The sequence below is a fragment of the Pteropus medius genome, unplaced genomic scaffold (assembly GCF_902729225.1).
Source record: "Pteropus medius unplaced genomic scaffold, Ma_sr-lr_union100, whole genome shotgun sequence".
Classification (NCBI taxonomy): domain Eukaryota; kingdom Metazoa; phylum Chordata; class Mammalia; order Chiroptera; family Pteropodidae; genus Pteropus; species Pteropus medius.
Window position 1 is genome coordinate 11423693 of NW_024349798.1, and position 12704 is coordinate 11436396.

A 12704-nucleotide genomic window follows, 5' to 3' on the forward strand; every position below is an offset into this window, starting at 1 on the left:
CAAAGGAGACGGCGGGGGGCGGCGGCTGCTTTGCGGGGAGTGGGTGTCCCTCCTATCCTGTGCACGTCCCCTATCGCGGGCCGCAGTTCCGCGCCCCGGACCAGCCTCCGGGCTTCTCCAGACACTTCGGGGTTTTTAAAAATAACGGAGGAGGCGGGGGTCTTGGCAGCCCCCAGGGTAGTCAGTAGGGCTCAGGGGAATAGGGGTGAGGTCTGGCGACGTCTGGCACCCATTTGGCAGGTGGGGAAACTGACGACGGGCCGCAGCATTTGGTGCCCGGTTCCGTCGGCGGCGACTGCGCGGCGTGGGCATTACTGGGTCTCGTGGCCCCTCCTCCCTCCCGCCCCAGTCAGGCCGACTGGAGTTGATTCTCCAGCTGTCGTTCCCGCTGCAGCTGTCGCCCCCTGGGCCAAGCCCCTTCCTCTCTTCAGACTTGCATAGCTCCTTGGTACAATGGGGGAGACAACGGCGTCGCCTGGCAGGGTTAAATGAGAGGGTGCATGGAGCGCTCCTGGCACCGCGCCTGCACGTCGCCCGCGCTCAGCACGCGGGAGCTGCTGGGGCGCCTGTCATCCCTGTGTCCCCCGCATCGAGCCCTCAGCCCCGGTCACCTAGCCTGCCCCAGCGGGGGCTGGACTAGGGTTCACCTCTCCCCTAGTTCTTTAGACACAGAAATGGGGAGGTGGGAGTCAAGAATATCACCCTTTAGCATTCGGGTTGAAATTAAGGATTCTGGATCCCGGCTGGCTGAATTTGAATCCCTGGCGCAGCTACTCTTGAGCTATATGACCTTGGGCAGTTGACTTAACTTCTCTGACCCACAGATTCTTTATCTGCAAAGTGGCATAGTAATAACTCAACTCTAGAGTTGTTCTGAGGCTGAAAGGTGATGATCTGAATGAAGCGTTCAGCTCAGTTTCTGGTACATAGCAATCATTGCCAACTTTTGCAGGCATCTGCTGTCATTACCAAACTTGTTTGGCCAAATGGGCTGACCCTGGGGCCGTCTGTGAGAATGACCAGTGACTGGTTCACGGAGTAGGGGCATGAGCCTCAGGCTTGGGCCGTAGGAGACCATCTGACCTTGGGGCAGTCCCTGGGCTCTGTCTGAGCCAGCTTCCTCTTCTGCGCAGGGGAACCTAGGGGGTTCTGGTGTGAGTTTCCTCTTCAGAAGGAGGGGGTGTGTAATGGGTGAGGATGGAGGATGAGATGACACGGGCCCCAGGGCAGGACATAGCCCTGTAATTGTTAGTTTCCCATGGGCATCCCGGCTGTTCTTGGTCTTGGCTTTTGGAGGACAGAGACCTTGTGTGATATATCCTTGGGTTCCAGAGCCTGCTGGGGCCTGGCACAGAGCAGATGTTCTGCCTGTATCCTGTAACCCTATCCTCCCTTCCATCTATGTTCCTAATTACAAACCAGGCAAGAAATGTTTCTAGTTTGTGAACTGGGGTCTGCTGGAGAGGCAGAGCCTAATTTGTTGGCACACCTAGCAGATAGCTTTGTTGGAGGAGGGGCCATGGCCTAACTCCTAGGGGCAATGCTGGAAGCCCTTGGGAGGGTGGCTGGCCCCTTGTAAGCATGGCAGCCACAGAAGGTGGAGGCTACAGGGCAGGGGTGGCGAGCTGGTGTCCAGCTGGGCTAGGTGACACTCATGATATGTTCAGTTAAGGTGAGAAGGTGGCAGTGTGTTTGCAAGGAAGGGGCTACTTGTGGCATTGGCTCTGTACCCTCCTAGAGGCAGGACCCTGGGTAAAAGGGATCCTAAGGACTCACTGTCCTCTCTGTGGCACCCAGGAAGGCGTGGCGCCTGATGTCATACAAACCCAGGAGCCCCCTGGCCCTTCCATTTTCACATTTCTTATCACTTCTCATCCTCCCCTCAGCCTGGTGGGTGAGGTCAGGGCCTCATTCCTACTTTGGACACTGAGAAACAGGCCATGAGAATTAGCTTGCTTGGCTGGGTCAAAACAGCTCACACTAGCAAGTGGAGGGGTGGGGCGAGGAGGAGGGGACTCGAATCTTCTCTCCTGATTGTGGCCTCGCTGGGCCTTGAGTGTGTGCAATGACCTGTGGAGTGGAGTTAAGGCTTAGTTTTGGGGTCCCATGAAGAAGCAGGTATAACAGGAACACCGCCTTGCATTAGGGAAGACCTAAGCTGTGGGCCTCTGTGAGACAGCAGGACAGTGGAAAATGCCTGCCCTCAGCCCACACTGGTGGCTGAGGCAGGGACTCTCCTTTTAAACACATTGGTGGGCAGAGGTGGCAGTGGGTGGGGAGCTCAGAAGAGTGGCCTCTGCAGGCTGGTGAGGCTGGGCTTTAGAGCTTGTTTTGCCAGGAGCAGCGGGTGAGACCAGAGAGTCGGACCACCTTTGGCTGAGCCAGGCTGGACTTAGGGCCCACAGAGCAGGAGGTGGAGGGAGGGTGGAAGATTGGCCCTGTATATTCGGGGGGATCCAAATGGCATTGGGCTTCCAATGCCAGCCTTTGTCCTGGCTGAGAGAGCTAGCAAGGAGATGCTACAGAGGCTGGGATGGGGGCGTCTGGTCCATCACCGCTCCGAGAATGCCCAGAGACCACAGGCCCCCAGCTGCGCTTGAACCTCAGGCTGGCCCGGCCCTCTGCACTTAGAAGACCCCTCCTTTTTCTCTGCTGGGTCCTACTTCTGGGGTCACCGTGCTTTCTAGCTATCTGCACTTGGGCAGGCCATGCAAATGCTCTCCGCTTGTTTGCTCATTTTGTAAAGTGGGGAGGATAAGGAGCAGTTGTTGGGAGAATTAGATGATTGTATGGAACACACGTTAACTCTGATGATTGTTCTGAGGGTTCCTAGGCGCCACCCTGAGCTCTTACTCAGCCCCCGCTGTGGCCCTCCCTGTCTGACCTGGGGGCTTTCCTGGACCACGGTGAGGGGGCACTGACTTGCAGGAGACACCTTGGCTTGAGGGGCATAGGGGTAGGGGAGGCCCTGGGAGAGGTGAAGCAAGTGGAGTGGGGTCCAGCCCAGGCCCAGAGGGCACAGGGGGACAGACCAGTCACTCTCACTTCCGGGAGGTTTCCTCTGGGCTCTGCTTCTCCGAGGCCTCCCCCCACCACCCCAAAGCTCAGCACATGAGGTGACAGCTGCCCCTCCATGGGCTCACACCTGCTTGGAGACACCTGCACACATGCTTCCACCCCTGCATTCAGGCTACAGCCTGTCCTCCAACATGGGCTGCCAGCTTCCTTGAGTCTATTGGGACAGGCATGGGGACCTGTGCCTAGGGTCCCAGGTGTGGCTTCTGAGTGAGGGAGCTGGCTCTGGGGTGCGGTCCGCCAACCATGATCCTCATGAGAGCAGAGTCTCTTCTAACTCATCACTATATCCCAGGCTTGGAACGCTCAGCAGACTTTTACTGAGCACTTGCTATGTGCCTGTAATAGGGTTGGGGACTTCTAGCCAGTGGTTAGGATGGTCAGTGCCCACCTCTTTCTGGCTCAGAGTCCACTGCAGGATGGAGACGGCAGCCAGGAAAATGCATCCCCTGACCCAAAAGGACTTCAGGCAACAGAGGGCACTAGGAAGTAAAATGAAGTAGTGTAAGGCGATGGTGAGTATAGTCTGGGAAGGCAACCCCCAAGAGGCACCTTTTGAGAAAGTCCCAAAAAATTGGAAGGAGCCAGACATGGGACAATCAGAAAGAATATTCCAGGCAGAAAAAACAAAGTAGAGAGGCCTTGAGGTGGGAGGGAGGGTGGAGGGTGTGCGGAAGTCCAGAGAGGCAAGGAGTTTAGATTCTCTGCTGATGGCGGGGAGGGTTCTGAGCAGGAGATCATGTGATCAGATTCTTTTAAAAGATCAGTTCTTGGGAAATACTTGCTGAGTAAATGAAGGAACCAATAAATGCACTCAGGGTAAGGCCAGGGACCACAGGCCAGGTGTGACTATGGCTTGTGGTGGTGAGAGGCCCAGACCTGGCTGTGCCTACTCCTGGCCTGGGGTGCAGGCAGCGGACAGGGTTTTCAGGTCACTATACCTCTCAGAGAGTCCTTTTGGGTGGGGGATGCATCTGCCTCGGTTTCTCCATTAGTCCATGGAGTGCTGATTTCCCCCAGGACTCATGGGTACCTCCTGGACTCCCCAGTGGGTTTAGCCCCTGGGGTCCCTCTCCCCAGCTCTCGCTGCCATTATTTGATTCCCCACTTCCTGCCCCCAAACCGCCCCCCACTCCCCAAACATACACACACTTCCCCTTCTAAATTGATACTGACTTGCCTTCCTGACCATGAGCGCGGTGGAGGGCAGGCACCCCACCTGAGACGCGAGAGGTCAAGCGGAGAGAAGGAGGTGGGGAGGGACAAGGCAAGTAGGTGGTTTCCCTAACAGGAAGAGAAAATGAGGTGGGGACAGGTTCACCCAGCCACAGCTGGAAGACTCTCAGGGAATCAGGTCACCTGTCCTGTCTGGAGGCCTGAAAGGACAAGCCGAGCAGGGTTGTGGGAGCAGATAGCAGCCCTGATGGTGGCAGGGGAGAAGCCAAGATGACCTGTGCACTTGGGGGCACAGGTGTGCAGGGCCACTGATGGAGCACACAGTTTGATGGGGGAGGGGAGTGCTAACCAGATGGCTGTGCTGCAAACGCAGGGGTACACACTGAGGCTAGCGCCCTCGAGGGAAGGAGCAGGTGCAGTCACGGGATGAAGAGACCTTCCTGGACTGCGAGGTCAGTAGGCTTCCCTGCCTGACCTGCAATCCACTGGGTCAGGGTTGCTCAGCCTCGACACCACTGATCTTTGTAGGGGTGGGGCAGCGGGCTGCTGTCCCATGTACTGTAGGATCTTGAGCAGCATCCCTGGTCTCTATCAACTTGGTACCAGTAGCACCCACACCAGTAGTTGTGACAACCAAAAATGTCTCCAGACATTGCCAGATGTCCCATGGAGAGGGCACAGTTGTCCCGAGTTGAGAACCACTGAACAAGGTTAAGGGGAGCAGAGCATTTGGGCAGAGGGACCAGCCTTGGCAGCAGGGCATGGGGATGCATCATGCCAAGTCTTATAGGTCACTGTAAGGACTCGGGGCCTTTCCTCTGGGTGACAGGGGCACTGGCTGCAGTGGACCCGCATGGTGGACCAGGGAGCCCACTGAATGATGGCAGCGGCTTGCCCCTGGAGGTGGTAAGGGGCAGACTCCAGGGATGTCACCTCCCTCCTGCCCAGGACCCCTCTGCAAACATAGGCAGTGGTAGGCGGAACAGAACTTGGGGGTCTGCAGAGTCTTCCCAGGGCCTGGTCCCCAGATGGACTCTGGGGCGTTGACCTACAGGTAGTCCTGGCCTTGGATGAGGGGGAGACTTCCCACTGTGGACCAGAATCATTTCTGATTAAGGCTGTGACTGCTCAAGGACAGAAGGTTTCATCATGTTGGGAGGGAAACCTCTCCCTCCCCAGGCTGTCTACCTGTGTCAGTGTGAGTCTTCTCAAAAGAACGATTTCAGACAGCTCGCTCTTAGAGCACCGACGTGGTACCGAGGGCATTGTGGGCTTTTCTGCACTCTCATACCCACCTGGGTGTTACTGTTTCTTGCTCTGCTTGTGGCAAAGCAGGAGAAATAAAGTGCAGGGTCTTGGGACCCAGGGAAACATGCTAGCTTCAGCACCTCCAACCTCAGTAGGCTCTTGCTGGTCTCACCAGACTGTCTGCTGGCCTCACCTACAATGAGTCAGGGTTTTTCATATCTTCCGTGCTTCCTGAAGCTGTTCCCCTTCGCCCTTCACCAGCCCCATTAACAGGAGGATTCGGAGGCTCAGTGCGGTGGAGGGAGTTGTCTGAGATCCAGTGCATACACCCCCTCCCCGCCCCCACCCAAACCAGCCCGATGCTTCAGCTTCAGCCACCGGCTCCCTTACCTCCTTGGACTTGCCTGCAGGCCCTCTCCTGCCTTCAGAGCCTTAGTAGATGCTGTTTCCCTGCCAGGAATGCTGTTCCCCAAGGACTGGCACTTCCTGCACATCTTAGCATCAGCATCGCCTAAGTATCTCCTGCCCCACTCAGTTTAGCATCCTGGCACCTGGTCCCCTATCTTCCTGGCACTCCCATGTTTGTAGTAACGGGCGTTTGGTGTACTGACCCATTTGTGTTCTGGTGCCTGCACCAGGTGCTGTGCTCCGAGAGGGCAGGGGCAGTCTGTCCTCATCTGTCCTCAGTGCTCCGTCTTCCCAGGGTTCTGCTGCCTGGCTTCCTCCTCAGGTGGTGTGATGGGGGAGGGTTCCTCCCAGGCAGCTGCAGTTCCCCTGTGGGCACAGGCCTTCAGCTGCTGCACTCTTTCACAGGTGTTCCGGAAGACTTGGTTGAGCTATGTCTGTCGCCTGTTTGCAAGAGGGGCTGATGTCACTTCCCTGCCGTTGAATCCCTCATCTCTTGCCATCATGAAGCAGTGGCTCCTTTCAGTCTCTATGAGTGGCTGTGAATACCTAGTGGGGCTGAGGTTCCAGAACATGCACCATAAACAGACCCTCTTTTGAGCCTCTGCTGCAGTGGGGTCGCATGTCACAGGTGCCCCGCTCCCCTGCATCTCAGGCTCTGTGGCCGGGCAAGGGTGGCTGCCTGTCTGGTAGCAGAAGCACTGCGGGTAGGGAATGGAAGCGGGCTGCACTGAGTGAAGCCGGTAACACCATGAGCAAAGAAACAGCGAAGCCAACCTGTGTTTTTCACCAGGACGAGGGCGGGGCAGTCAGGCTTCAGAGCTGATTAAAAATAAACCCTGTAGACGAGCCAGCCAAAGCTGGTGCATTGTCAGGGTGCCCTGCAGAGTCCCCCGTGTAGCCTCATGTTGCTTTGTCTTTCAGGGCTTTCGTGTCCAGCCTGCGTTCCAGCCTCGCTGAGCCGGCTGCCCCTAAGAGCGTCCTGCCACGGAAGCCTCCCCCAGCGCTGACCATGTCTATTATGGACCACAGCCCCACCACGGGTGTGGTCACAGTCATTGTCATCCTCATCGCCATCGCTGCCCTGGGGGCCTTGATCCTGGGCTGCTGGTGCTACCTGCGGCTACAGCGCATCAGCCAGTCAGAGGACGAGGAGAGCATCGTGGGGGATGGCGAGACCAAGGAGCCCTTCCTGCTGGTGCAGTACTCAGCCAAGGGACCGTGCGTGGAGAGGAAGGCCAAGCTGACCCCCAGTGGCCCGGAAGTGCATGGCTGAGCTGAGATGCACAGGCTCCTAGGCTGTTTGCAGCCAGCCAAGAGGCACAGGAGGGGGAAACCACAGACATGCTGCCGTTTGAGAGGGGTTGATACTTGCTGGCATGGCCTTGCTGGGCTTCGTCATCGCATGCACTGACTCCCAGGGTCCCAGCTGTCCTGAGCCAGAACTCTGTGGCCCTGGGCATCCCTTCAGCCTCCTGGTGGGGCTGCCCATTGCAGGCAGTGGGCAGGCCTGACCTTGCTGGGGCTCACAGCCCCACAGTGCTTTTGTTACTTGAATGTTTAGCTGAGCCTGTTTTTGATGGAGCTACTACTGTAACACATGAACTCACAAACCTGTGAACTGTAAATATGCTTAAGGCTTTTTTGCTGATTTTTAAAAATATCGGATAGTGCACATGGGACTGACTATACTGATGAGCTGAGTCACGGCTGTGAGGGAAGGGTCTTAGACAAGTAAGGCCGAAGTTGCACTTGGCAGAGGCCTCATGTATACGTGTGTATGTAGAAAATGTGACATGTCAGTTTTATGTTTCAGGGCTGACCAGTTGGGGTGCTTTGGTGATTTGATTTCTGCTTGGTTAGCGATGACTAGAACCGTGCCCCCCGCCCCCACCTCCCTTTCTCTAGGTAGGTTTGGTCTTTAAATATCAGTTCCTGGTGATAGTGGAGTTACTGCAAAGAAGCTACTGCAGCTGCTTGGGAGCCGGTGAAGGACGGGGCAGGCCACGCGTCCTGAGGGCTGCCAAGTGTCCTAGTGGCAGAGCAGTTTTCTTGTCCCTTTGAGCATGCTGAGCACGCCCCATCCCCACCACCATTCAGCATTACTTAGCAGGCTGCACGGCGCAGGCAGTGGCTACCTTTATCCGAAACCGAATGGACCACAAAAGAGAGAAAATTGTGGTGTGTGTTGGTTGTTTTTAATATATCCTACACTGGAGGGGCGGGAGAGGGGACTTTGAGGTTCCTCACCTCCTTCCCTTTTCACAAACTAGCTTCCTTCCTTCTCAGTTTGCCACCCACCTATTGGGTACTAGAGATTTCACTTTCCTTGGCTGGTCACTGAGAAATAGAGTCCCCTGACCGCTATGAGAGGAGGTGTGGGTGCGGAGGCAGGTCCTTTCTTGTCTGCATGTGCACACAGGAGCCTCCCGACGGCATGTGTCAGTGGGCACCGGGGGTAGGGATTGGTGAGCGTGAGTTTCAGGTTCAGAACTTGATTTTCAAAATGGTGAGTTGGTGGCTCCCAGTCAGGCCTCCCACAGCCTGTGCCTCCAAGGTGTCCCCTGTGTACGCTTCAGTGAACTCAAGATTTTAAATCTCAGCACTGCAAGCACATTCTAAACTATCATGATTAAACTATGACTTTTATCAGCATCCTTGGTAATAAACTGGAGGCCAGCCCTGGCTTAACTTCGGAGCATGGGACCTTAGCACTTGAGTGGCCTGCCAGCAGCATGGGCAGGGAGCTCCCAGGGAGCCCTTAGCCACGCCCACTACCCCCCAACCCTTCAGAGCCCTGGCCTCTTGGTCAAGCTGAAGGCAGCTCTTATGGCCTCATTAAAGTCTCCTCTAAAAAGCATGTTGAACTAATCTTTCTAGAACCCCAAGGAGGGAGCTTAGGGAACATTTATTTTAGCAGCATACGCCTAAATTGGGAGGGGGGGTGTCAAACATGAAGTAATAGCTTGGGGAGAGGGGGAGGGGTAGCTACTTAGGCAGTTTGAACCTAAGGCAAGAGGAAACATCTCTGGCCCCCAGCTGGGCATGGCCAAGCATGAGTCAGGCTAGGGACCACCGGAGGCCCTGCAGGATGGGAGGGGGGACACAAGTTCCGAAGGTGCCAACTTGAAGAGCAGGGAGGTCTGCTTTTTAACAAAGGATGCTTAAGAAAAATGTGGAAGGTGCAGGGGTGTTTGATCCATTCCCCTCGCATTCCAGAACTTCCAAGCTTTCTACCTCTACTTTCCACAGCCAGCAGCATACACCTAGGCCACCTGTCTCTCACCTAAGTGACCCAGGAGCACCTGGGACCTGCATCTTCAGTCTCTGAGTGTGACCCCGTTCATGACCATCGCTTGACTGTCAGACTTGCCCTGGGGTTTTTACTGTGCCAGTGAAGTTTTGGTTTGGATGGATGAAATGTCACTTTCTCCTTAGTTTCACTTCTAGAAGTTCTTTATCCCACTCCCCGGCTGCCAAGGATGACATCTTTGCGGCCTGAATCCAGCATGGTGGCAATGCTGGGGAAGGATGTCAGGCACAGTGGGACACTCTTGGGGGGGGGTCTCTGGGAAGAAAGTGAAAGTGCCTGTAGAACTGGTGAACAACCACATAATAGCTCTCACTGTTCTTATTTATCAATAGCTACTTTTTTTAGTGTAGACATCAGAGCCACATACTCCAGTGGCTTAGTAAGTTATGACCTCTCATTGAATTCTTTTTGAATAGCCCACTGTTGCGTTCAAGTTTTCTGACTAGTCAGTCAAAAAATGAACCTTTCATCCTGCATGTCATCGCAGACGCAGCAGTAGAATGGGGAGGGAACTCTTTGACGCTGAGCCACTAAAATATGGACTAATTTTTCAGACAAATCTTCAAATGGACTGTGCTACTGTTTTTGTCTCAAAAAGTTACCAAGTTTGTGCAATAAGTGGAAGGGATGTCATCCCTGTTCAATAAAAGCTGAATGACATTCAAGTTGATTTTCTAGACCACTGAGAAAATCTTTATTTACAATAAATTTCAATAAAATTTGCATAAATATATTCCCAATGTACAGTTTTCACCTCTGATTTCTTCATGTCATTTAAAAAGTTAGTCTGTCCTGTTCTCATCGCTCCTTTCAGAGGCCAGCGGGGAGCTGACGTTGGCAGGCGGAGGGGTACTGCCAGGAAACCGGGGGGCCCCTGAAGGCTCAGGGTGGCCAGAGGGCGCCTCTTCCGGGGGCATGAGGGCTTCGGCTCTGTCCCTGTCCTCCAGTTTCCGCTCCATGGTCGCTACTAGGATCTTGAGCCACGTGTTCTCGGTGAGCAGGTTTTCTGAGGCATCAGCCAGCTCCTGGAGCTTGCGGGCCACCTCCTCGAGCTCCCGGGTCTTCTGCTCATACAGGGCTTGCAGCTGCTCGCTGTGCAGCCGGAGCAGGCCGTGCTGCTGCTCCAGGGTCTGCTGCTGCTGCAGGAGCCGGTGCTCGTCCCTGCGTGCACGGGACAGCTGGGCCTCCACCTGCACCTGGGCCCGCTGGAGGGTGCTGATCTCTGCCCTCAGCTTCTGGATCTCTCTCTCCAAGTGGGAGATGTGCCCCTGCTGTAAGACTGCCTCGCTCCGGAGACACTCTTTGGTAGAACGGTTAGCCAAGTTGTGGGAGATGGAAGCGGGGTCTGAGTGATGCAAAATGAACCTCAGCAGATTTGGAAGGGTGATGGGAAGGTCTTCGGGGTATTTCACACTTAGGTCCTTTCTGGAGAGAAAGGGAAAGGAGTCAAAGATGAGAGTAACACCAACACGTTTAGTCCAGAACCGGGCTGCTACTGAAGGTCGGGCCATTACCTTCCTACAAAAGGCTTTCTGAGGATTTTACTCACTGAAGGCAGCAAGGAAAATGTTATGTGGACAAAACGTAGATGAAACACTTTCTGCAAAGCTGAGGGCGTCTCACATGCCCGCTCTGCGATCCGGCGGCTCATCTCAAACCTGAGTCTGTTCCCAAGGACAGAGCTCAGCTTCTACTCACAGCCTTCTGAGAAGGACAAGCTCCCAAGCCTAAGCCGTGGCCTCTCTGTGCTCTGAGGGGCCAGTGGTGTGTCAGCCAGGGCTGTCACCCACGTCACTCTCATGGCCATCAACAGTGCTTGGTGAAAGGAAGAATCTGAAACACTCAGCCCGGCTTCTTCAACAAGTTTTTATTTCACATTATCTAAGGCGGGAGTTCTTAACTGGGGTGACTGTACCCCCCAGGGGACGTTTGGCAGCATCTGGAGACGTTTTTATTGCCATGATACGGAAGGTGTTACTGGAGCCCTGGGCTATATATAACACTGAGACCAACCCAGGGACTCAGGAATTGAGGCTGCCCGGCCCTGAGAGCACAGGATAAGGACGGAGGGTGACATGTAAAGGGGGTTTGCCCCAAAGCTTCACTACGAGTCCTGATGTAGAACATTCCTTTTTAGAATTTGTCACTGAATTGTCTGACAATCAAAATTTCGACCATGGGCACACTTTCCTGTGTGTACATAACCCCCGGCTTTATGCTTGAAGTGGGCAGACGACAGTTACTCTCACCTTCGGGTCTTAACAGGGATGCAGGCGAGAAGCAGGGCCCCTGGAGGCCGCCTGCCCGGGCAGAATCACAGGGCTGCTGCTCGCTGTCAGGAGCTCCCAGTCAGGTGACTTCTCTGTGCCCTTGCACTGCCCCCTCTATAAAGGGCTAACAAGAGTGTCACCTCCCTCCCAGGACTGCTGTGAGGATTACGTGAGTTACTCGAATGCTCAGTGAGTGTTAGCTTAAAAAATCACATTGTCCCTTTAAAAACAACCAGAAACCACTCATTGAAGGTTTTGCACACCCTTTCCACACACAAAGCCAGTGTGGAAATACCTAATAAAAGACAAAATGGGTAGTCCTTTCCTTATGAAATAAAAATCACAGGGAAATTAAAATCAGATATGCCCCATTTTATACAACATTTATGGAAACTCGCAAGTAAATAAAATAATTTCAAACATTTTGGGGGTAAGTATATAACCACACCCTCCTTTAAAGCATGATTTTCTCAAGCTTTCTTCAAGCGGGGCCTCCTAGCCGTCGACCGACAGCTAAAACCATCCCGGCCCCGTGAAGTGCGGGTGAAGGACAAGCAGAGGCTGACCCGCAGAGGCTGACCCGCAGAGGCTGACCCACAGCTAAGTTCTGCAGCACAAACCTGATCTTGTAGGGCAGAGAGTAAACGTGAGAGCTGTGCAGAGACCTATGTGAGTCTTGACACAGTTACAGGCCAGAAACCATTTGTTAAGCACACCATTTTAGAGTTCCTAGAGCAATCTCCATGACTCTACCTAATGGGTATACAAAAATGCTTCCAAGCTTTTTACAAGTAGCAAGGACACAGTGTCGAACTGCTTCCAAAAAGTAATTAGTTGCAAAGAGTGCTGATAAAGGTCCTACAGTATATCTGACACGCCTCTAAATTCACTAAGAGCATGTGTGCACCTCTAGCACATAAAATGACGAAAAATGACAAAAAATGACAAATGAGGTGTAAGCTACCTTCTCCAGAGGAGGGGCTGTAATACTGAGGGAGGGCAAGGCTGCTCCTCTGAAAAAGTGAGGCCCTTCTGCAGGGGACATTAAAGTGACACCCCCGCTTCCGATTTCCTAGCCCAGGGCCAGGTCAAAGCACCTGTATTCTGAAATGTCACAAAGAGAGTGGAGGAAGAAACAGCGGCTCTAAGATGCCCCTGCACAGGAAGGCTGGCCCTGCCAGGGTCACATACTGTGGCGGAGGACAAGCTCTTTCATA

The 12704-nt window shown here is 54.3% G+C and overlaps 2 protein-coding genes across 5 annotated transcripts in view; one reads left to right on the forward strand and one right to left on the reverse strand.

Annotated features, from left to right (window-relative positions):
- The first annotated feature begins 6799 nt into the window (after nt 1-6799).
- On the forward strand, nt 6800-9950 carry SNN (stannin). The gene has a single exon (XM_039885353.1). It carries the CDS (start codon nt 6917-6919, stop codon nt 7178-7180), a length of 264 nt encoding a protein of 87 aa, XP_039741287.1. The 5' UTR covers nt 6800-6916; the 3' UTR covers nt 7181-9950.
- TXNDC11 (thioredoxin domain containing 11) overlaps nt 9884-12704 on the reverse strand; it is a 55445-nt gene continuing 52624 nt past the window's right edge. For all 4 annotated transcript variants that reach the window (XM_039885352.1, XM_039885350.1, XM_039885351.1 and 1 more), the window contains one exon: nt 9884-10642. In XM_039885352.1, the coding sequence (XP_039741286.1) occupies nt 10000-10642 (643 nt within the window). In that variant the 3' untranslated portion in view covers nt 9884-9999. The remainder of the gene's footprint in view (nt 10643-12704) is intronic.

What these genes read in the sequence shown, in the direction of transcription:
- SNN (XM_039885353.1), top strand. Translation starts at nt 6,917, where the DNA reads ATGTCTATTATGGACCACAGCCCCACCACGGGTGTGGTCACAGTCATT.